Consider the following 24,232-nt stretch of genomic DNA (forward strand, 5'->3'; position numbering starts at 1 on the left):
ACAGGCCATGTCTCTTCGTCATAAATCTCTGTTTGTAAATACACCTAGCAAGGAAATGGTAGAAAAAAAAATATTGCTATTGCTCCACTTGAGATAGCTGAGACACATGGAGGTGAAGGCCAAAACACAGAAGGATTTTCAGACATTGCGAAAAGACTGCTGTACCTTACTGATCTGGGAGTCTAGCTCATTTTTGTTGTCTTACTAACATGCAGTGCCTTTGAGAGTTGCATTATGCAGAGATAATAGCTTAGTAATCTTCGGACCAGCAAATCCACATGAGCATTTAAGGTCAAGTCTGCAGCAGTTCAGATTCCCATGAGATTATGCTGTAAGCTAATAATGTACTGATCCGGGACCTATGTTGGACTTCAAGGAACAGTGTGCCTGTATCCTCTGACATCCATGTGCATGAAGCCCAGGTATCTCAACAGCCAGCATGGGGACATCCCGTATGATGAATTAGGCTCTGCAAAATTTAGTGTACGAATACCCAAACGCCTTACAAAAACTAGGCCTAAGTAATGGGTTGAACCCTGGAAACCAGTGACAGACTGAAGTGAACCAGACGCCTCAAGTCTCAGCCTAGACCTTTAAGCCTCAGTCCATCCTTCTTTCCAGTTGGTTATTAAAACCTGCAACTGTGACAAGAAATACATTTGGCCTCATTTTCTTACTCTGCCATCTGCCTGATATATTATCCAGCAAGTAACACTTGCATTGAAGAATTCTTGAAGGTTCCCTAACACAGCTGTTCCCACATGTTAATTGCTTTAAGGTGATTTTTCTTCTGTCTTCAGATTCTTACCATCAAAATTATATGAAGTGTGTAATGAAACTGAACAGGAAAGTACCACAAAAAGCAGCGCTCAAAACAAGAATGATCGTGTTTATGCGTCCATTAAAATTCTTCAACCCAGAGCCATATGTTGAGTTTCCTGTACAATCTTGCTCAAATTCTAACATGCACAGCTTTCATTTTAAGAATATAAACACGAGCAACGTTTGTGTCCAAGCTGTAATTTATGATGTTCTCAAATATTAAGCTCTAATTAACTGAGTCACATTCTCTTGCTCTCCTAATGAACCTGTTATAAACAAGGGACCTGATTTTCTTCTCATTTGCAGTGATACAAATGAGGAAAAATTCCTTGCATGCTGAAGTCAGCGAAGTAATTTGATGGTAGAGACAGTGTTACAATAGAGTATGCCTGTTGTGCGTATAACATAAGGCAGTGATGAAATTATACCAACCTTCGATTTCTCTCCTTCATGTGATCAGAATACTAACCTCACACCGGTAGCACTGGACATGGAAGTCACGATCCAAGGCGACAATGCGTACAGTCTCCTCTTGTCCTGGGGCTGGCATGATGGGCTCCTTACACACTGAACACCTCGGTGCAAATTTCCTGAAGAAGGAAGACACACGGACTGTAGTGCCCTCACTATACGATAGGGCTGGCTTGACTCAAGTTGCTTCAGAGATTGAGAGGAGCACAGGCCTTTTCTTTCTACCTTCTGTTGGCCACCATATGACCTTCTGCCTAATTCGCTATGTTCTGGTTTTGTACTCTGCAGCTGCCCATGAGAAGTGGTGATCTCTACTCCCAGGCAGGTGGGCATCCATAGGAACGCTTAGCCTGTGATGAGTCATTATTTGCTGTTTTGGTTCAAAACCTACGGGTATCAATTCCCTGGCAGCAGTTTCTCCTCACAAAAAAAAGAAACCTGTACCAACAGAATCTGCTGCTGTTTAATGAGAGCTGGGGTCACGGGCTACACAGCAACAGAGGGCAAATGCTCATGGCAGACATCAGAACACAAGGAGATCAAAGACCCTTCTCCTCTGAAATGCCTAAGAAAGATTGACTCTGCCACCCAGTCTGTCACACAAACCACCCCAGAATTAACTAGCTTAGAAAATAAATTAAAATCTATCTGTACTAGGAATAAAGAAAAATATTAATTTCACTGGCAGCAGATGAAAGATGCCTGTGTAGCTGCGATCTAACAAAAAAATGAATTAAACAGTGGCTATAGTGAGCGCTCTGAAAAATAACTTACATGGATCATGATATGACTGGAGCTGTAATCGCAGTTAATTATATGCTGCTTCATGCAGGCGCTTCCTTGTGCCATTTAACTCAACTGTGGTGTTTAAAAAATACTTCACCATTTCTCTGTCCAGGCTGCTGTGGGTAATTCATTATAAGCCAAATATTAACTCCAGCGACCCAGAAATGCCTCTTGCAGATTTCAAGGGATGTGGATGTGCTTCTGCGGGCCCCATGCCCAAGAGGTAGCTAAGAGACAGAGTGGACCTCAGGTACAGTTCTGTTATCAAAACAATGCGTGAGATGTCGAGCACTCAACTTCCAGACCAGGAGGAGGGCATCACTGACCAATTAAAATGAGACTGGCCAAAGTGCTGCTAAACACGTGGAAGCCAAAAGACATCCTGAATGTTCCATTAGATCTTTTGGTCCCATTATCTTTCCCCCTCAATCTTTCACTCAGCCAATTTCATGTCCTTTGCCTGGACTGACAGCCTCCCACTTCCCGCACTCAGAGCTGTAAGATCCAGATCTATTCACAGCCAAAGGACTTCAGGATGGGACAGCAGCTCTTGCTCCCACTCTTTCTCCTGAAGGCTCCAGCACTTGGGGAAGAAGCAGTCTGCAAATCTTAAGTGGGTTGGCAGGAAATCTCTCAGGAGCATGACTGATGCTTGAGCTTCACGCTGGGCCTCTGCTCAGGACCAAATTTTATCTTACACATGACTGCTGGCACAGAAAAGCAAGACAGCACACAGCCGCCTCAGCACCTGTCAATTAACCCAACTTATCTGAGCTACAGGGAACATCCTCATATTGGATTTTAGCATGCAAGTTGATTGTGGCTGATCTCCTTTCTGTCAAGTCAGTCTGCTTCTCTGAGCTTTCAGGCCCACACACTGATGTCACGAGGCTCAAATTAAGTCTACCCTCTTAGAAATTAAGAGATAAATGGTTGAGATGTAAACTCACATTTGTCAGTATTGATTTCCTCTTTTAATTGAGGGGTGTAAAGTGTCTGTCTTTTCCATACAGTGGAAACATTTGTGCTCTGATTATATCTACACGTCTTCCTTAGATGTGATGATGGGGGTGGTAGCGTGGCAGCAACAGAACTGCCTTGCAACTGTATCTTTCAACTTACTCTAAATGGCAGTTTCACCATAAATTATTAGCAGGGCTGTATTTTTAGCAGCTTTAAAAAGCTAATTAGCAATCAGAAACAAGAGAAACTGTGAGTGTCCTGTGGCCACCTAGATCCCTCTAGCTGGTAAGCAAACACCTGCTGAGTGCAACAGCACAGGACCTCTCTTAATTGCTCAGGTGGAAGAAAGGGAGAGACACTGATGTGGAAGCACAGGTATAACCAAGGAGAAATGTGCACATGCTGAGCTCAGGGAAGGCAGGGAGGAGTGCACAGCATTTTAAATAGATGAGCACAGAGGTTACCCATAGATTCAGATCTATCTCTACCACAAGACAGAGATCAAGCATTACTAGCCACTAACCAGTCAATCTTGTATGCCACACTATGCCTGATTGAAGCAAAGCTCTGACTACTTCATAAAGCCTTCAGAGGAAGTGGCAGAGGGCTCATATCTTTTTGGACGCTCGGAGAGAGTAAGGAATGTTTTTAGGGGCAAAAGAGACAGACGAAACAAAGCAACCGAGAGCAGCTTGGGCCGTACTTATGGAAATCCTCGATGCAGTGGATGTTCCCACCGGCATCCACGGTGAAGGGAATCCCATCCAGGCTGCGATGGCACATGACACAGGTGAAGCAGTGGGGATGGTAGGCCTTCCCGGTGGCTCGGAGGATCCTTTCCATGATGGGCTTCGCGCATACACTGCATTGCTCCAGTGTGTTCTGCAAACCAAACATACACAAGCAGGTGTGAGCTCCATCTCAGCAGGATGTTTATAAAGGTCAGCTGGGCCGGAGGCTACTGCTACTCTACTTAGCAGTTTGAGGTGCTTTCATTTCTTCTAGATAAGCGCAGTACAATCAACAAAGAGCATGTTAACAGCGTGAGGCCCGGGTCAAGCCTTTAGTATCATGTGAAAATGCAAAGCAGTGTAACCCTTGGGAGAAAAATCACAGCCTTCTCTCAACAGCTCTGAGAAGTGATCAGAGATGACCCATCAGGTGGATGTATTTGAGATACTGAAGCTACTGTAGCCAAGAACAAATGAGAAAGCTATGCAGCCTGTCTTTCTGCATGTTTGTCTCCAAACTGCTCAGCTTGAATAACTTTTTGCAGCTGAGTTATCAGACAAAACCTCCTTAAAGTGCAGTGCAAAGCTGGAGCTCACACTCCTGGGGCTCTATAGAGACACCCTAACTGCTCTGCCCTAAGGAATCTTTATCTGTCTGGTAGGTAAACCTTAATCTTCCTCTCCCAGCAGGAAAACTACTGTCAAGTCCTAGGAGTAAACAAGACAGTGCCTGGAACAAAAGCATTGCGTGGGCACGAGTTCAGGATGACTTCATGTGATCATTTATCTCTACCTCCCAAAGTTTGAGATGATGAATAAAATGCCATTTCCAAAGCCATCCTCCTGGCCTTACATGTACGCCGGCCTCACAGGTATGCCAGCCTGCTCCTGAAGCACTGGAGCCAATAAAACATTCTTCAAGTGGGTTACACTGAGCAATTCATCTCATTTCAACTCTCACTCACCCCTGTAGTCGGTTACAGAAACACCAGAGTAGTTTTGCTTCAAATAGCTGCCCATGAGACACTCCAGCCCTTCTGACACCAGCTGTGCAAGTTGCCATTTCAAACCAAGCACCCAAAATGCATATGCCATGAATCAAAGGTGCCAAACACAGACACTACCAATAAATCTATGGCAATGATTTGGGTCATTTCAGTGGAGCTTAGGAGAATGAATTTCACTCTCTATCCTTGCTTGATGCACCTGGATATATCAAATGTTATCAGCTCATGTTTGAATCTTGGATAAGGCAGAATATCCGTGGTTATAATACTGATTATGACTGAGATACACAGATATGAGGGCAGGAAAAAAAGAACACATTTAATGGGACAGGAACAGAAAAAGCTGCTGAAAGGCAGATCATGTTGACGAACAAAGGAAGGCTGAAGTTCTTTTTCCTCATGCAACAAAATTCCCAGGGAAAATAGTACTTTGACTGACCACACTGTTATTGCTTCTTTGAGCCAATATTCTCAGGGGCAATATCCAGTTCTTACATGTACAGCCAAGATGTACTGTCAGGAGATGAATCACCCAGGAGCTCAGAAGGGTTACTTCTACACTCACACATATGTACTGGGTGTTATCTCTGGGCTGCAAATCACTGGTAAGATACAAACGTATAGACACAGGTTCACATCAGAAGATCAGAAAGATTGGTTCTGGAAAGCTCAATATGAAAAGTCCTGAATTGAAACCCATAGGAGAACCACCTAACACATTTATAAAGAGAACACAGCCAGACTAGCACTGGTTTTAGCCTGGATTTTGCTTTATGCTTTGTAATAATGGGCAGGAAAGAATTATTGCTGGCCTTTCTGTCTGGTTGCTGTCACCATCATCATCACTGTAACAGTAGCTAGTATGCCAGAAAAAGCAAGGTCAATAATTTTCCACTTGGAGGAATAACCTGGCAAATATACCATTTTGCTTTGCATAAGCAGATCACATCATCTCAGTCCGTATCTCTGCTGCTTTCTCTGTACCACCATGGAAGGAATGCTGCATACCTACAGATGCCTATGGAAGACTGCATCACTCATAAGGCATCATCTATGACACCTTGCAGGTATGGAGCATTTGCCTCACCAAATCATTGCTTGCTTTGTTTCCAAGAGCAATCAACAACAGAGGCCAAGGGCAATTGAGAACAGGACAAACAAAGCACAGCAGTTCCTCAGGACATGCTCCCAGCCTCCAGCAATTTCTGGCTTAGGGCTTCCTGAGCTCAACATGTTTAACAGCCTCCAGTGGATGCTCCTCCCATGAACTTTCCTAACAGTCTTTTGAATTCTGATAAACACTAAGCACCCACAACACAACCAGGAATTTCACAGCTTACTTGCATATGGAGAGCTGCTCTGCTGACAGCAAAGCTGAGCACAATCAGTCTGGTACTGTGAGCAGAGCAGAAACCAGCAGCTGCGATCCATCTCCAAGCAGCATGGCCTGGAAATGCTCTCACTACAGATGTAGTGCAGCTCCTACTCTCACATCTCAGAGAGACAGAGTTCAGGCTGCAAAGGATCATCCCAGCCATCTTGTCTGACATCTCGTGTGATGCTGGCTTCGGTGGGAGTTTTGCAGTGACCATAACAGCAGGTAATCGTGTTTCTGGATTACGCCTTCAGAAAACACAAGTCTTCTGCTCCCAAATTGCAGCTCAGTTGCACCATTTGACATTTTCACAGCATGACAAGCATTCTAATTAACCAACTCTTGATTAAACCTTCTGTACAATCCAAAAATCAGACCTGAGAAATTAATTCTTTTCATCCTTCCAAGTCTGTACCAGTGAGGAAAAACAAAGTCATTAGATTCAGACTCCAGTTCACTCCCTGTCTGGGAGTGTATTTGCTTAAGCCTCGTTCCCTGCTAGATCCCTGGCTCAAACCCTTCTCTTCAAGGTGTTACCACACGATGCCAAAGGGAAAGCTTCCTCGACTCACACCCATTTGACATCAGGTTGCTGTAAGGCAGGATTTGGCCTGCGGAGCTAACAGTGTTTTCTTTGATTCTGTAATCAGGTTATCCTACATGCCTAAATGCGGCCCCAGCAGCTAACAACCTGCACAAAGGTATTTCTGCACATTATGAGAATGGCATCACTCTAGGATTTTAAGTTTGGCTTCTCAATTTTGCTCTCTTTCACAGTTGAGCTAACTCTCCTAGCACCTCCTGGAAGTTTCAGGCCTTCACAAAGCCAAAAAAGATGAAGAAAAATAAAACGATGGCACTGAATTTTACCTTTTCTCCTGAGCTGCCACTGTCAGCCCCAGGGTGCGTCCGATGAGCTCACACAGAACAGCAGAGTAAGGCATAGAGAAGAAAGAGAAGAACCAGCTATGGAACACCAGATCTAGGCGCTGTGGTCAATTCATGTCATAAAAGTACAGCCCACAAGTCCAGGATGGGCTGAGGGGGAAGTTTACCACCATTTTCCCAGTGTTTTGGCTAAGAGGCAGGCAGTAGCCTTCCTTATTGAGACACTCGTGTCCCCGCATCTAATTTCTGGAGGCTGGAAAAGAACAATTGACAGAAAGCATTTCTAAATGGGACGCTGGTCCCACATTAAAGACTGAGTCTGAGTCTAGGCCTCTTGTGAGCACAACTACTCATCCACAGCAAAGAAAAATCGGACCTGGGGAGAATAATGAATCACGGAATCATAATGGGTGGAATAGACTTCTAAGATCAACAAGTCCAATCCCAACCCATCCCACCATGCCCACTGACCACATCCCTCAGTGCCACATCTCCAGGGTTCTTGAACATCTCCAGGGACAGTGACTCCCCTAACTCCCTGGGCAGCTGTACCAGTGCATCACTGCTCTTTCTGCAAATAATTTTTTTCCAACCAGAATGCACCCTAAGGTGCAAAAGAGAAATGAATCCAAGCAAAGGTACACTAAAACACAGGCAAAGAACAACTGAAGTGAGCAGAATGTCCATGAGCAGCTTGTGGGTGAAAACTTGCAGACTTAAACAAATGCAGCCCTATCAACAACAAAGACTGAACACATATTTGACATTAAGTGGTGAAGAAATTGTTGAAGAGCCTCCCTATAGCAACACTTGGCCCCTCAGAAACAGCAGACACCAAAGGGAGTTGCTCTGCAGATGGTGGGTTTAAACGTGGGAAACAAAGTGAGATTTCAGGCTGCCAGGAAACACTTCTGGGGTGCAAGAGCCATCAGAGACTGAAAGTGGGAAGTGGTTGAATCCCCTCCTGAAAACTTAACATCCCAGATGGAGAGCTGGCAAACAGCTTTGGGAACTGAGCTGCGGTGACAGGCAGGCAGCGTGCAGAGCATCCTGCTTTCCTAATGCTCTAGGTAATAACCCCCAGGACCAAATTTTGGGTGACAGCAGTAACTCACAATATGGTGCAGCAGAAGGACCCTCCCACAATGACCTAGCAATGAATACAGAAGAAAAACCACAGAGGTTACTCACTGCTTCTGATGTACTGGCAATTCATCTGGAGTGCTAATGAACACAACCTCTCCCGCCCCCCGTACAGCAGACAGAGCAGAGCTCACACACAAGGACATGAGGATGGGCTAGCCTGTTTTGCTGGGAAAAGGGAGGTAAGTTGCTGGAATAAATTATATTGGCAACTCATGCACAGAGACATGAACTTGCTTTGTGAGCACTGCAGAAGAAACGTTTTTGGAGGGACTGCACAGAGGAGATGGTATTGGCTGCGGGAACCAAAAGTGACTGTTGAGCTAAAAACAGGCACACGGTCAACTGCTGTAGTTGAACTGTAACTTAGTAAAGTGTGGTAAGTGAATTGCTTTAAATCTTGTGACTCCATCCTTCATTTCCTCCAACTGTGAGGAGAGAGGAGCGGGAGACATTTTCCCCATCGTGGGATGAATTCTGAGGCTTGAAAATATTTCCATACTTAAATGAAGACAGTTAAGTGAAGACAGAACACTTTAATCTCAAAACGTCTGGTGAACGTATAAACCCCAAATTAGATCAGGTCAGTTGAAACGCTGCACTTCAAATGGTTTCATTTAGGTTTTGGGTCTGAAACTATAGAGCTGGATTATAAGTTAAATATAAAGCAGACATTGGTGGAGGGGTTAAGGGTCAAGACAAAATTTCAACACTTTCAAGACCTTCTTTCTTTTTTTGCTTTTTTTTTTTTCTAGAAAACAAACATTCAAGACCAAGACCTTGTTTCCCTTCCTGAAGGCCCCAGCCATCCCCAGTGATTACCTATCCATCTTTCTCCACAAATGGGTAGATCTTTGGTATAAATAACTAAATTAATTCACTAATGGCTGGCATGAAGTTCCCTCTTGCACATTTGAGAATACCTGGGTGTACGTGGGTTAACTTTTCCCCTTACCTTACCAGCTGGATACACGATGAGCAGTATCTGAGCACTCCTGACCTTCCCCGGCTCTCAGAGCTGTAGGTGCTGCAGGCAGAAGCCCTGGAAGCATCTTGGCTGAATCTCTGACATTTGGGCCACGTTGCCCAGAACTGTGTCAGTGTGTGTGTGTGGGGGGGGGAAGAGACACGACCTGTCAGTCAGAAATACCCTGAAAAAAGCCCCCAGTTCAGCCACAGCGGTGAGCAGTGAGAGTACTCTTTAGGTGGTATAGTTTGTTTTGCTCGGAGAGGGGAGGGAAGATGCTGGAATAAATTACATTGGCAACCCTGCAACGCTACCAGTATGATGTGGGTCTGAGCCGAGCACACAGCTACCAACAACTACACAGTGTAGACTCAGGCCCTGCAGGCTGCTGTTTTCAGTGGCTTTCAAATAGTTCTTCCATTCGGCTCAGTTTTCAGTGGCTTTCCCAGCACAGTAGCAATACCATGGCTGGCACGCTTCCCCCTCTGCTGGAATCTGCTTTTCTTGTCAGGATCAACCCGATTCAGCTCTGCGTTTTTGGACACAGAGCAGTTGGAGGTGAATCTGGCACAGAGTTCTCTCAGCATACAGGGTGAAGGAGTCCCTTCTCCTTGCCCCGCAACTATTACAGAAACACTAGATGTGTTTTTGTGGCTTGCCTTAGTAGGAAAAATGACAACAAGAGGCAGTCAACTCCACAAACGTGTAATAACATCAAGGCCATGATGAAAATGGAGCAGGGTTTAGGAAGAGCTCCACAAATGATTAGCAGATGTTAAAATATTCTCTACAATTGGTGGAAGAAGCAGCTTCATTTGCTCTTTAAGAACACCGTCTTACCAAACATAGGTTGAGTGATGGCTTTGCCATCATCCAAGGGTGGAGAGGAGACCTAGGGAAGGCAGCTGCTGGATGCAGTAGGCTCACAGGCTGGCCATACTAACTGGGGTGAGATAGACCTGGAACAGCACAGCCAGGGACAGGCTGATCTCTCTGCTGCTCAACACTGTTTCACAGAAGTCCCATGGACATCTCCCATACCAACAAATTGAGACTGATGAAGGAACACCAGGGTTAACTGATCTGCTCTGCGTTAGGCTCAGTGTCCAACCACAGCCACACTGACTCCTTCCAGCTAAAAATCCACAAGAAGCCTCATGTTGGAAATTACTTAACTACTTTCTGGCGCTCAAAGCTACTCATCTTCTGTACGTTCCTTCTCTTGACAACATTGAGATCTTTGTCACTTTAAAATGGCAGCATTTATAAACATAACAAATTAGGAACTCCTACTCTAAACTGGTGGGCTGGAAGATAAAATGCCTGATTTTCCTACCACCTTTTCAGCTAAGTAACTGTCAGAGGCAAGATGCTTCCATGCACTTGAAAGCAACCTTAACAGCAAGGATTTTGTTACATATCTTGGTAATCAGCTCTGGTTCCTTCGGTAATTTTCCATCTGGTGAAGCTGTGTTTCCAAACCTTCTCACATCCTGACATCAAAAAAGAGGATACGCACATTCTTCATAGAAACAAAGCAGTGCATCATGTTAAGTATGACCGCGTGAAGGTGGTCATGTTACACCAGGACTGCACCAGGTTCAGCATACAACAACCAGTATGCTGGAGTGGGCTTTTGGGGTCCTGGAGAGATGGGCACTGAGGCAACTGAAGGTGAGCCTCCTTGGCAGGGAGGGATGATCTGATAAGGCCGTTACCATCCCACATTTCTTCAGTCCAAGGAGATCCCGAGCTCACGACCAGACCTCTGGCCCTTGTTACAACCTGTTGCATAACACAGTGCCTGGAGAAAGATGCTGATTTTCGAAGATTTCTAATTTGAAGGAAATCCCTCACAATTCCTCCCAGAACACCAGAGGTAAACAATTTGTTCAAAGACTCAGCAGCTCAGGAGAACTGGCACAGAGTTGACACCAAAATACCCGGACCTCACTGCAGCAGCAGCAATGCCTTGGGGGATTAGGATGGCTTCAGACCACCAGGGTCACAACCTAGAGATGAATCATCTGCTGTCCTTGCCCACTTCAAAGACTGTCTGCAGCTAGTTTGAGAATCCGTTGGAATTCTTTCTGAAGTTACCAAGGTTCACTCTACCTGTAAAAAATGGTGCTACTCTATTAGCTCTGCTCCTCAGGGACAGGAAAAACACACTGCACATTTCGACAGCCTGCACTTTTACCTATTATTAACAACATGTCAGGTGACAGCACCTACAAGCCATAATCACAACACAGGACTCCACTGTACAAAGTGCTCCAGGGGATAAAGCAAAGCTGTTCCCTATGCCCAAGCGCTTACAGACTTTGCACTACAGATGTTACGCTGCTTGTCTTACATGTTCTCACCACCAAATCCATCTATTCCCTCACAACATGATGTGCGTGACCTTGTATGCCACCCTGGGAGTTCTGCCTAAATAAGGATTGAAGGATCTGTCCCATTGTGATTGCTTTCTGCTCGGGCAGCAGAATTGCATGCAGCTGGGAGATGTGGCAAACAGCGAGCAGATACACTCTGCTCCTTGTTTAGATACAATTGTGGACAACACAGAGATTTAAAGCTCAATTAGCAGTGCCGAGGAAGCTGTTAGAGAGGCATTTCAAACCACTTGCAGTTTAAACTGATTAGAACTTTGTGAAAACAAAACAAAACAAAAACGGTGTAGCAAATCGTTAGGCCAAAATCCAAGACAAACTGAACCGCATCAAAGGGAATACAATGAGGTTGCTATCAGCAAGAAGTGGGCTCTTTTCTTCTTATTTTTTAGTTTTTTATTTTTGTAGAGAATTTAATTTCATAGCCTTTAATAAACCTGACTCTCCAATCCAAGCTTGCCACTCTGGCAAAGAGCTTAACCAAAATAACACTGGAACTCAGAGCTGGCAGACTGAAGAAACTATAAATTGGTCAAATCTGGGTGGAATACAAAAAAAAATCCAAAATTCCATTCAATCTTCCTGTTTTAGAATTTTGATGTAACTGACCATTGACATGGAAATGTTATCTTGACCTTAACTGCTAAAGCTGACTTGCAGAGGAAAAAATGACTGACTCTGTGACATTTTGGTGGTTATTTATAGTTCCCCTCGCTCTCCTCGTTCTTGATATTTTTACATTAGAAATGAGTTCTTGCCTGCCATGCTTTTCCTGAAGGACTGAATTTGTGACATAATCAACGAGATTCCATTTTCTTGATGGTTTTTAACATAGAAATCAAATTTTAGTTGAACCTGTTTCTCTCAGTAAGCCATCATCCAGCAAAGATGAGCTTTTTTTGGTTACAGATTGAACACCTCCAGCCTTTTAACTACAGCCTACTTAAAGCTGGCATTTTATGCCTCCCCTGCTCTCTAGAAGAGATTTCCTGGAAAAACAAACACAAAACAAAACAAAAAACACAAAACCAAGAGAAAAGAGGAGTACTGCTGGACAGGTGAGATATTTCTAAAGTAGTTAAGAATCATAAATTAAGAAGAAAAAAGAAAAGGCAGAAGCCTTCTCTTCACTCCTCCTGCCCCATCCCTGGAGGTGCCCAAGGCCACGTTGGTTGGGCACTGGGCAGCCTGATCTGGTGGAGGGCAGCCAGCCCATGGCAGGGGGTGGAGCTCAATGATCATTAAGGTCCTTTCCAACTCAAGCCATTCTATGATTCTGTTCAATGGTTCTAAAAAAAAAAAAAAAAAAAAAAAAAAAAAAACTTACCTTCTTCAGCTACAAGGAAAGGCACACAATCCATTTTCTCCTGCTTATTTCAAGTCATAAAGAAGAGCAGGTCTAAGGGGCTTGTAATAACTACCAAAAGGTCAATATTGCAGCTGAATATCCATTTCAAGTTACTTGAGCAAAGAGAATGTAAAGCTTCTTGTGCTCCTCCTCTCAGTTCAGCCACAAAGTTTTCTAGTGGCACGAGAAGAGCAGTAGGAAGTAAGGATGGTTGGCTTCTGACCTTGGGTTCACCAGTGACTGTTTCATTTCATTATTTTCCATCTCTCTGCCTCACGTAATCTGCAGAGTGCGTTTAATCCGATATTGGAAAGCTTGTGATGCTCGGACGGAAGTAATGTCACTATTATGAATATCAAAGCTAGCACCCAAACTACCAAGAAATCCCTAACTACTAACAAGTCCCTAAACCAACCCAAACCAAAAGTAAGCCAAAAGGTAATGAGATTTTGCACAAAATTTCAGAGAACTTTCAACAGAACAATTTCTGAGCGCAAGATATTTTTTCAGTGCATACATGTGAGTTGTGAAATACAGGTCATGGCAACAGTTCAGCATAAAAATAGCTGCTTTTAATAGATAACATAATTCAATATAAAGCTTGGAAAAAGAACCAACAGAACTCTCTGTGCACTTGGATGCTGCAGAGACCTGGTCTAACAGAGAGAATATGATTCTCCCAAATCCCTAATGTGTTTCTTAAAGAGCTGCCAAATGCATTTAAGTCCCTGATGCGAAGAGAGAACATGCTGGAGCCTGTAGGGCAATGGGAGACTTACTCGTGCCTGGAAGGCAAGGGCTGAAACATTAGAAGGTCCTCTGAGGTCCGAAGGGAGGGAAAAGGTAGTTACTTAATTCCTAAAGAAACTGTCAGTGAAATGCATATTTTAAAGACTTTGGAAGAACACTGGGCAGGGATCACTGGCAACTAGCATTGTACGCTGTCAAGGATAAGAACAAGAAGAAACTCTTCGGACTGTGAACTGAGTTTCTGCATTCTTTCCGCCATGTGCTGAAGGCAACAGGACCTTTTTTTTTTTATTTTGGCCAGGATTTCTTCAGAGGCTTGAGCTGAGCTATCCCCTGGAGCGACACCCATTCTTCTGTCTAGAGTCAGACTCTAATTAGAAATAAATACAGCTGCTGAGTAAGTCCAGGGTCAAATATATTCCCTAGCAGGTACTGGGATTATTTTTAGATGTAATGACATCCCTAATTCTTCTCATTCAGGTGACCTGGATGCTTGCTTCAGTCTCCTGGTTTGGAGAAGCAAGTTTGAGCTGCCTGCTGAGATAAGAGTAACAGGGGAGGAAGGGATACAAAAAGGGAAATGGAGACAACTACGTAAGTAGAATCCAGACAAGGGACGGAACACATAAGAGAACTTCCAACAGCAGTCTACAGTGAGATGTGAGAAAAGTGAAAGTCTGACTGGCTTCTAGCTGGAGACTGATGTTCATTCACCCATTCCCTCCTTCCCCACTACAAAATGTTCTTGGCCAGAGAAAGATGTAGAGACGTAGACATCAGCTACTCTGCAACTCCAGCCCACTTCTGCCATTACTCAACTGCTGTGGCCATCACTGACAGACAACTAGACACAGGGTTGGGAGAAAAATGATGATGAATAATTCCTTCTAACCTTGAAACTGATACCTTCACTACAGGGCAGATCCTCTGTGTCATCTCTGGAAAGATGTGAAAAGTAACTTGGAGGCTTTGGGTACTCTTCTGTTCAAGTTATGGGGGTGGCACTGCTGAGCAGAAGCTTTCTTGCAGCACAATTGCTAACCTAGTTTATCTGTCCTCTTGGTACTGTTCTTTTACTCTCTAGCTGGAAAAAATTAAGCTTTCTTGTGGAAAAAAAAAAAGAAGCTGCCCTATTTTGGACAGACAACATGGAGACTTGGACACAAACCTTGGATGGCAAAACCATTGGAATGCAAATAAAAACAGGCTCTGTGATTTGCCATCGAGAGCAGATGGACGCGTCTGAGTAGGTGGTAATTCTCTGGTGTCAGCAGCGTTAGTCAAGGATGTTCGCTCTAAAGTCATTTCTTTCCCTTTCATCACCACAAGAAATTCTGGATTAATTTGGAATATGAAGGACATTGGTCTGAGCTGTCGGTAAGGTTTATGTCAGAGCAAAGCAGACTGAAAATCAAGCTGACAGCTGGCATTTCTTTACCAGGTCTTTTACATCACTTGAGGAGGCTGCCCTGTGTATTATTTAAAGTTGAAAAGCACAGCCACTGAACACTGTGCCAGTCAGCTAACTGTCAGCTCCTAATAGATACTAACCAGATTACTCCTTAGTTTGTGAAAGCAACACCACGAAAGGCTTTCAGCCAAGTATTGCATTAAAAAAAGAAACAACAGTTGAGAAAACACAGTAAACCCCAAAGGTGAATGGAGCTTTTGAAAAGAAGAGATTCACTTGGGCACAGGCAGCAGTATAACACAAACTCCAGTCTTGTGACAGTGCTCAAGCGTCAACAAGCAAAACACGGCAATAGAAGAAACGAACTCGTTCAGCCTCACTGTTTTCCTAGTGACACAGTTACATAAGGAATGCACATTTATATAAACACACTGAATGTATAATACATATTATATAACGTGCCCATTCTCCAGTCGATAGTGTCTTCTCAGCATAAGGACTTTTGTGCTACAATCACAGTGCCTATGGAATATAGGGGAAAAATAATAATATTCTGGGATCATTCTGTTCTTTAACCATTCTGTTCTGTTACGAGGATATTCTTTCCACAACAGTGGAAATTAAAGTGCATTTCATACATTGTTTTAAAGGTCTGAGATCTTCCACAGTCACCTGCACCAGTAGTTGTCTCTTACTAACTGCTGAATTGCTCATTTTCATCCTAAATTACGTTACTTCCAACCTTCCTTTCAGAACACCAGAAATTGCTTTTTTTCCCCTGCAAGAATGTCTGAACACCCAAACCAACCTGCTCCTTGCCTTTTGCCAAGCAGCTCACTCAAAGTAAAACTGGTATGGCCCGTATCTTTCCATTGCTGATGGTTTAATGGACCTACTAGGAACAACGGAAGAAGGGGCCATTCTTCACCATGTTCTATGGATCAGGTCCAGGATGGTAGTAACATGTAGCCCATGTATTGAGCAACCCAGTTACCAGCTAACACAAGCAATACAGATGAGCACTGGTGATCTCCTAATGAAATAAACATCTTGTTGTTGGTACCACACTACCTTACTGAGCAAAAAGATCGCTTCCTGCCTGCACTACCACACCAGCTTCCAAAGAGATGAGTGAAAAGGACAGAAGGGCCGGGAGTGGTGGTGAAGGGAGAGCTAGGAAGTGATCCAAGACTTTACGAGCCATCCACTTTGTCCGGGTTTGCTGTTAGGGCAGCTTAGCCCAGCTCTGCCCTACCTGTAAGCTTTCCTATGGAAAACTTCATGTTGGCTCCCTCATATGCAACATGAGTCCAGCAAGCATCTTCCTGCCAGCTCTGCAAGGGCAGCTAAGGAGTCTCGCTGGAAATCTGGCCCCAGAGAGAAACAGCAATGGAAAGCAGCCATTTCAGAAGCACATTATTAAGCCATCAGACCAGTAGCTACAGGATCCCCACGGAAAAGTTGATCCAGGCACTTTGTATAATTACTTGAGCCCTCCCAGAGTCATTTATTCCCCTTTGTGGTTGGCAGGGAAAGTCAATATCTTCTCAAGCTGCAAAGTCATAGGGTTTTTTTTTTTTTTTTAAGCCCAGTTTGTAGGTGAAGACATTCCTCTTAGCAAAATCTTTGCTTGAGTACACTGCTTAGGACTGATCCAGGCTTTTCACAGAGCTAATGCAGCGAGCTCAGATGAACATGGCACGCAGGCAGGTTTATGCTTTCCATTTGCTTTCCCTACTTATGTTTTAACACTCACATTTTAGATGAAGAAGAATAAAAATAGCTTAATTGTACATATTGCCTACAGTACTGCTGGACTCCACCTGTGGGAAGGAACTGGAGTTTAGATTTTATTAAAGTTGCACATGTTTCCAGGAGGTTGCTAATTATCCTGCGTGTTTTATACAGTATTTCTGGCTCCAGGGTCTCTCTGTACTTTTCTGAACGAAACCCAACACAAAAATATTTGAGCTAAGATCTGGAATGCGTGACTGAAAACCAGGCACTCACTCCAGGGTTCATCTGACCCCACATATCCTTGTTCTTACCAAGCTTCGGAAACCGCTTTGAGATGTGCTGTTGAGAAAATACTGCCTGGATACCAAAGACCTGTCTTTCCAATTTAATTCTCCTGCTTCCACGCACTTTGAACTCCACTGTTTGTCTGGCATCCCTAGGATTACAGCTGAGTGTAGAGCTGATCTTTTCAAGGCCTTAATGTGTGAAGTAATTCACGTTGGATACAACTTCCTTTTTAACTACAAATCACTCAGTCACACAAAGCAAAGCATCCTCAGGGATGGGGTGTTCTATATTTTAGGGTGGTTAATTTGAACTGTCTTGTCTTAAAGACACTCTATGCCTCCAGCTTGAGTTGGTGTATGTTCAGCATTTTGGAAAGAAACATAAACAAAGCAGTCCCTCATGGACAAGAGGAACCACAACATGGCCAGAAAGAAAGCCTATTTTTGAAACCACCAGCCTTTACCTCTTCTGACTTAGATGGCTGACCACTCCAAGCACCTCCTCTGCAAGCCTCTCCCTTGGGCTCCTCAAACAAAGGCAGGCAAATCCCCAGTGCCATAAATCACCATTATTCAGTGGTATCAGCTGGATTTACTAACATCTGGCCCTGCCATGGCAGAGGTCTAACAGGAGGAACGTGTCAGCTAGTACCACACATGGAACACAGGGACCCTGCCAGCATACAATGTGTCTGCTTCCCATCTTCCAACTATGCCTGGGCTTCTCTGCTCTCTTCCAGGAAGATGACTAAAAGAAATCAAAACAAGACATCACCTCTTCTACCCCCAAACTGACAGTTTGTGAGGTCCTTGGCATCCTCACAGCATTGTTTCCATGCAAAATCCCTGGCAACTGGTCGACTTAGAACTACCAGTGCTTTACAGGTTTAACATCAGCAAGCTGAGCTCCTCGACTGAAATCATCAAATGTGAGCTCCTATTTATCACAGACCAGAACCATCACCCCAACTCCAGCAGAAATTCAGGACTTCCATGACAGCATCCAGACCTAATCTAAAAACATCAAGAGATGAAGACTTATCACTTACCACTCTATTACGCCACTAGTAATTAGTCATACTGTTAAAACTGTTGGTCTCATTTCTACTATGAGTGTTTGGCTACTGTTTCCACCGTTGTTCTGCCTTCCACCACTATAAAATGTTTGTTAGCCAGTACTTTAGTCGCCTTATACATCACATCACCTCTGGAAATTTAAATAGTCTGAATTCACTTTAAAATACTTTTTTCTCCCACCTTTGGCTCCTTTCTTCACTTTCTCTGGTTTTCCATATCCTTGTAAAGGACAGACAGCAGACTAGATAGGGAATTCCACTCCCCCCCAGTACTGAACTTGGATGTAAAACCATTCTTCAATTTTACTCGTTCCTAGCCTTTTCAAGCAGGCCTTTCACAGGGTTATTATCACAAATGCTTCCTTAGGTGGCTGTAGAGAGAGCTCTGGTCCTTCCTAAGGAAGGCTGGCACTTTGCAGGATGAATCTCCACCTGTAGATAAAGCTGGTGTACTAGAAGATGATGGCTTAGCCCCTGGATGGATAGATGGCCTCACAGTTGGGTGTATTAAACCATTATTTGCTTAAATGAGTCCAAGATGTTCACTAGTCCATGCCTCTCTATTCCATTATTCTGACATCTTACTAACCCACTATTTTTTTCTTTTAAATCTGCAGGTTTTTTTTTCCCCCCTCCTTCTTTGTTGTTACCAACAGATAAGTCTGATAGTACTCAATGCTTATCAGCTCTGCAGCAAGGTACTAGAAAGCTCTTTGTCGTGTTCTTTCACAGGGGCTCTCTAATAGGAGCACTCACTGGGGCCCCAGAAACATGGCTGAGGGACAAATGACTTATCCCAGGCTGCCTGGCTACTGACATAGGGAGCCACAAGCAGGAGCCATTTAAAAGCTGTGTGACTGAATGGCATTTCAAGGTTTGTATAAAGTGAGGTAGTTGCATCTCACATGAAATAAAAACTTCAGTGCACGAAAAGTTTTGCAGAAAGGTTTAAGAATTGATTCAACAGGAAGGAAAAGAGTTCCCTCTCAAAAACAAAAAATGTACACTTCTTACTATTATGCAGTTACTTCCATGAACGTGTAGGTCAGCGTGTCTGAGTGACAGCATTTTCAGAGCTACTGGTCAAACTTACTTCTGCGACAAAGAAAAGACTCAAAAATCACCAGACAGGTGATCCTAGGGCTGGAAGAATGAGAGCACTTGGAGACTGATTATGCAATACAAAAGAAAAGCACATTCCCAAGGCCAGACCTCTCTCAAACAGAACCAGAATGAGAGAAAAAGATAGGAAGATCCCCAGGGAGAGAGATGGGAAGCATCTGTCACAGTTGATACAGAGGAATGGGAACCGCTGAAATTAATCTAAGTATAAGGGAGTTCCAAGCATATGCAACTCCATTTCTGCATGCTGCTGTGCTATAAGCCCTTTTAATTATTCAGTGTCTTTCAGACGTTACACTTATTTGCTGTAACTGTAACTCAGTTTGAGTTAATAGTGATGATACCACATGAAGGTACTTAAAACCAGAGTACCAAGAGACCAGAGATGCCCTCTGTCAGCAATACGCTACTCCAGAGATGAGAATGTTTCCCCAAGCTGCTCTGACTAGATCAGGGGGTGGCAAGGTGTAGAACATAAGTCCAGCTACGAGAAGCTCCCAGCACCCCAGGATCATGGCCATCAGCAGCAAAGCACTCTAAAGTAATTCCAAGCACACCTCAATGAATAAATCATTAACATCAAATCATTTCTCACAGAGGAGAAACTGAGGCACTGTGTAGCAACTCAAAGTAGGTAAAAAACCAGACATAAGGAACAGGCTGCCCAGAGTTGTGGATGCCCCATCCCTGGAGGTGCTCAAGGCCAGGCTCGATGGTGCCCTAGGCAACCTGATCTGGTGGAGGGCAACCAGCCCACGGCAAGGGGTTGGAGCTTGATGATCTTTGAAGTCTCTTCCAACTTAAGCCATCCTATAAGACAGTAGCAGAATTCAAAGTAGGAGAATGGACCGTGAGATATGGACTCAGAATCACATTCAAATAGCTTAGCTTCAGCTACTTTAAGTCAACCAGCGTTTCCACCTCCTTCCTCCTGCTCCAGGAGGCTCTCAGCAGCACTGGCAGGCTTAAGGTTGGCACAAAGACTTACTCAATCACAGATGTGGGAGCTGAGGGAAGCACCAAGGAGGAGGACTGGCGGGCACATGAATGGATGTAATAATGCTCAGGGCTAAGTGGAACACAGAGCAGAAGGAACAAAAGTCATTTCCCAGCTGCTCTCCAGAGTGCAGACATTACAGAGTACATGAGACGACTCGAGCACTAGGAAGACACATTCCATCAATACAGACAGAAAACCCCACTTGAATGCAGCTCCAGCAGCCTGACCATGCCTTCCAAAGAACTGGTGCTCACAGTGAGGCAGCTCACCTCCTCCGCATCCATCCTGCACGGGATAAAAGCAGCAACACTTACTCGTGCTGGGACCTCTGCTCCAATTCTGCCCACGAGGCACAAGGAATTCCTTCTTCTGACAGCCTTATGAATGGTTGGTTACATTACATTTTCCTCCCCCCCTTCCCACAGGGGCTGCCATTTGGCACATAGAGGTGGCACATATTGGCTGCATGTGCAACTGGGCTCTGTGAATCCCATGTAGGAACATGCTAGCTCAGAATGACAGAGTTGGACCCCCTATTTTTCAAGCCTTTGGCAAGGATTTCAGAGAGCAGGGCAGCCTCCACCCTCGGTTTTCTTATGCCAGAATATTTTCCAAAACAGCTTGTGCTTTAGATCCTGTATGCTTTAAAAAAAAGACATTTTTCACCCAAAGCTGGCTGGAAAAGAAATCTATTTACAGAATGGGCAGCTGCACCTTGCACATATGCACAGCTGAAGATCTTTTATGCAAGATCCCCCCGACCATGTGGAGGGCTGTTAAGATGTCAGATCATGGTTTGTTGCTCTCAGGGAAGCTGCTGCAGCACTCAGTCAGAACAAGTTTACGTCTTGGAGGAATTAATTTGTCTGAATAATGTCATCCTGGTTAAACAAAATGTTAGGGAAAATATTGCAGCGTTTTGGTGCACCTCCTTGAACTGATGCCTATATATGGGGATTAGCCAGCGTGAAAGGGATCCTGCTGAGTCAAAATGGATTATAGCAGCATTATTTTATAGAGACAGAAAAAAAGAGCAGGGAGGGAGGAGTTAGGGAAGCCTTGCAAAAATATCAGCTGTTTGACATGTTAAAGCAAAATGCTACCCACTTACACAAGCACATTAGAGCCAGGTCAGCTGAAAGTAGCAACCAAAAATAGTTTTTTACCCCTTTTTAGCCCTGCAGGCAATACTTCTCAGAAAGCAAGGCAGACTACAGTCCTTTCCAGGGCATCAGGAGATGGGTTGGCTGGGTTGCCACTGGGTATGAGCACAGCAGAAGCATCCCAGTGGTAAAGATGCCCCTTACATGGGGTGGACACACACCAGAGAGCCCCTCAAGGCCTGCCCAGCTGCAAAAGCAGCACAAAGGGACTGAGCTGCAGACTGAGCTCAGAGCCTCTGGGGAGCTGGTATAGATGGCAGGGGGGGAAACATGCAGACTTTCAATGCAGCCCCTGAGGTGCCTCCATTTTTCATCACCAGGCATCACATGACCATTTACACACTGATGGTTCAATGCTGGCTGAGTACTTGGAATTGGTGGCAAGTCATAAATGGAGCATGTCCTTTTGTGCCTTATTTGCAGATCTAGAGCTGTTGCGTGCTCTTAGGGAGTGCCTCAAGGGTTCGCATCCTCTCCCAGGCAAACAGCTTCATCTTACAGCCATAGCATCAATTATTCTGCCTGTCTCTCTTTGGCCAGCGAATATTTACCTATGCATGACCAGGAGAAAACAAGAGATGCCTCTATCAGCCATCTGTATTCCTGCAACACTAGGGGGAAGACTGGGAGCTGTCTTCCAGCTCTTCATTCAAAGCTTGCCCTAAATATCCTCTGTTCAGGTCAAAACTCTAAACAAAACGACTGTGGGAAGAGTCTGCGGGTAGGTGAAGACCACCTCCCCACAGACCCCACCTAACCACAAAAGAAATGCAAAACTCCAGTGGGGAGAACGGACCTCTTTTTCAGGCCAGAAAGAGATGTCAGTGGAAGCCTTGCCTCTTGTACTTCTCCTTGTAATTGTTCTATTCAGCAGTGCCGGCCTCAGTTGCTCAAGTCCCCGTGTCTCATCCTCCTGGGAAGTGACAGAACAACTAAGCATGGTGGGTGCCCCATCTTTGGAGATATCCAAGGTCAGGCTGGATGGGGTTCCGAGCACCTGATGGAGCTGTAGGTGTCCCTGTTCACTGCAGGGGAGTTGGACAAGATGACCTTTAATGGTCCTTTCCAACTCAAATGATCCTATGATGGGTTGTGCTAAGAGTTGTACTTTGCAATGCTAAGCTGAAGAGCACTGTGGTAGCAGTGGAAAAACATTTCTCTATCCTCCACTGTCCAATGCCAGAATATCAAATGCAATGCTAGGCTAGCCAGGGCATACAAACACATGGTTCAAAGGGAAAAATTCAAATGGATTTGAGTCACAGGACTATAACAACAACAGCAAAATGATTCTCAAAAATACAAATAGAAGGTATCAGTCATGTCGTAACTTAGAAAGCCAAAACGTCCTCCCAAAGCCAGCAGTGAAACAGAAAGTTTCCATGATTCCAGGGTTCATCTCTGTCTGGAGCTAACACAGACATTTTTTCAATCCAAGTTTTTTGAACCCAGTTAACTTCAAGTCCGACAGTAAGAATCCGTTCTGACCAGCTCCCTAAAGCATACTCACCATTCCTTTCCAGCCCTGCTTTACCCCACAGGTAGCACCGCAGCCTGTATGGCTGTATCTCTCCAGCACTGCTCTGCCCATCGCGGTGCCAGACCCACGTCCACCCCTTTTGCAGCATTAGCCCTGTGCTTTTGCAGGCAGAGAGCTGGAGCAGGCTGGGAGCCTGTGGTGGGGATGAGAGCCAGGCATGCTGCTGACCCACGTCTTCCTGAGGAGCCTTCCCACCTTGGGGTATATTTTGTGCATTCTGGCTACAGCCAGAGCTGCACTGAGACCAATCCCAGCAGCTGCAGCCCCCTCCATCTCAAAGAAAAGACATTTTTGAGGTGGTTTTGCCCTCCAGTTGAAGAGGTTTCAGAGGCCGGGTCAGCCACCTCTAGGGAGAATTTCCTAGCCACACATATCTCATAAAACATTCTGGGCGTACCACACCTCCACTTTCTTTTCCTGGCTGTGTCTTCAAAGAAAGTGGTCAGAGCTGCCTTTTGGTGGAGTCAGCCCTGAATGAGGGTGAATTAGAGCATGACTAAACAACTCTGCCACTCGGGAGCTAGAGGTGGGAGAAAGCCTACTTTCTAGGTACTCAGATGGGGCTTGTCTTTAAATATACCAAAGGTGACCCCAACGCTGAGGTGACTGCAAGAAGGTTGTAGGTAGGGCTGGTTAAAGTACCAGACCTGAAAGTCTCCACTCTCAATCCTAAGAGTTGAACATGTTAGACCAAGCATGCGTCTTCCAGCCAGATGAAGTTATCTGGGATGAATTCCATCACCTGCATCAGACTTATTTAGTAGAAACTCAGTAGTCTCTCCATCACAGACAAAAAAGTGTGCTCCCGTAAAGAAATAACAACAGTAAAAGACAAAGCAACCCGCCTCAACTCCCTGCATGTAAACATCAACAAAAAATAAGTTGTTTAATATGCTTATAGAAGTAAAACCAGAATAAATGCTCTGCCTCCAACACATAAGGAACATATTATTACCACATTGTCTTCAGTGATTATTCAAGCAATGCATTTAAATGTTCAGGGAGAAGAATGTTTGCTCAAATATTGTTATGTAACATGGGGAAAATGACTAATTCAGCCCTTGATCTTTTTGTATTTTGCTCCAAGAAAGAGTCACTAGATCTTCTTCTCTGGTCAAAGTAGTAGCATAGCTGAAATCTGACTCAATTCCCCCAGTGGCTTTTACAGTGGGCTGATCCTATCCCCCTCAGCTGAGTTACTCCAGACTTACTGAGCAGAACTGATTTCTGAATCAGTCCTTCAGGGCTG

General features: G+C 44.5%; 1 protein-coding gene across 10 annotated transcripts in view; it reads right to left on the reverse strand.

The window, feature by feature from the left end:
• Positions 1-24,232, reverse strand: part of LPP (LIM domain containing preferred translocation partner in lipoma) — a 318,284-nt gene that overhangs the window by 14,975 nt on the left and 279,077 nt on the right. For all 10 annotated transcript variants that reach the window (XM_046898474.1, XM_015291433.4, XM_046898475.1 and 7 more), the window contains 2 exons: positions 3,746-3,924; positions 1,292-1,412 (listed from right to left, as the gene is read on the reverse strand). In XM_046898474.1, coding sequence (XP_046754430.1) covers positions 1,292-1,412; positions 3,746-3,924 — 300 coding nt within the window. The remainder of the gene's footprint in view (positions 1-1,291; positions 1,413-3,745; positions 3,925-24,232) is intronic.

Source organism: Gallus gallus, chromosome 9 (assembly GCF_016699485.2).
Source record: "Gallus gallus isolate bGalGal1 chromosome 9, bGalGal1.mat.broiler.GRCg7b, whole genome shotgun sequence".
Taxonomy (NCBI): Eukaryota; Metazoa; Chordata; class Aves; order Galliformes; family Phasianidae; genus Gallus; species Gallus gallus.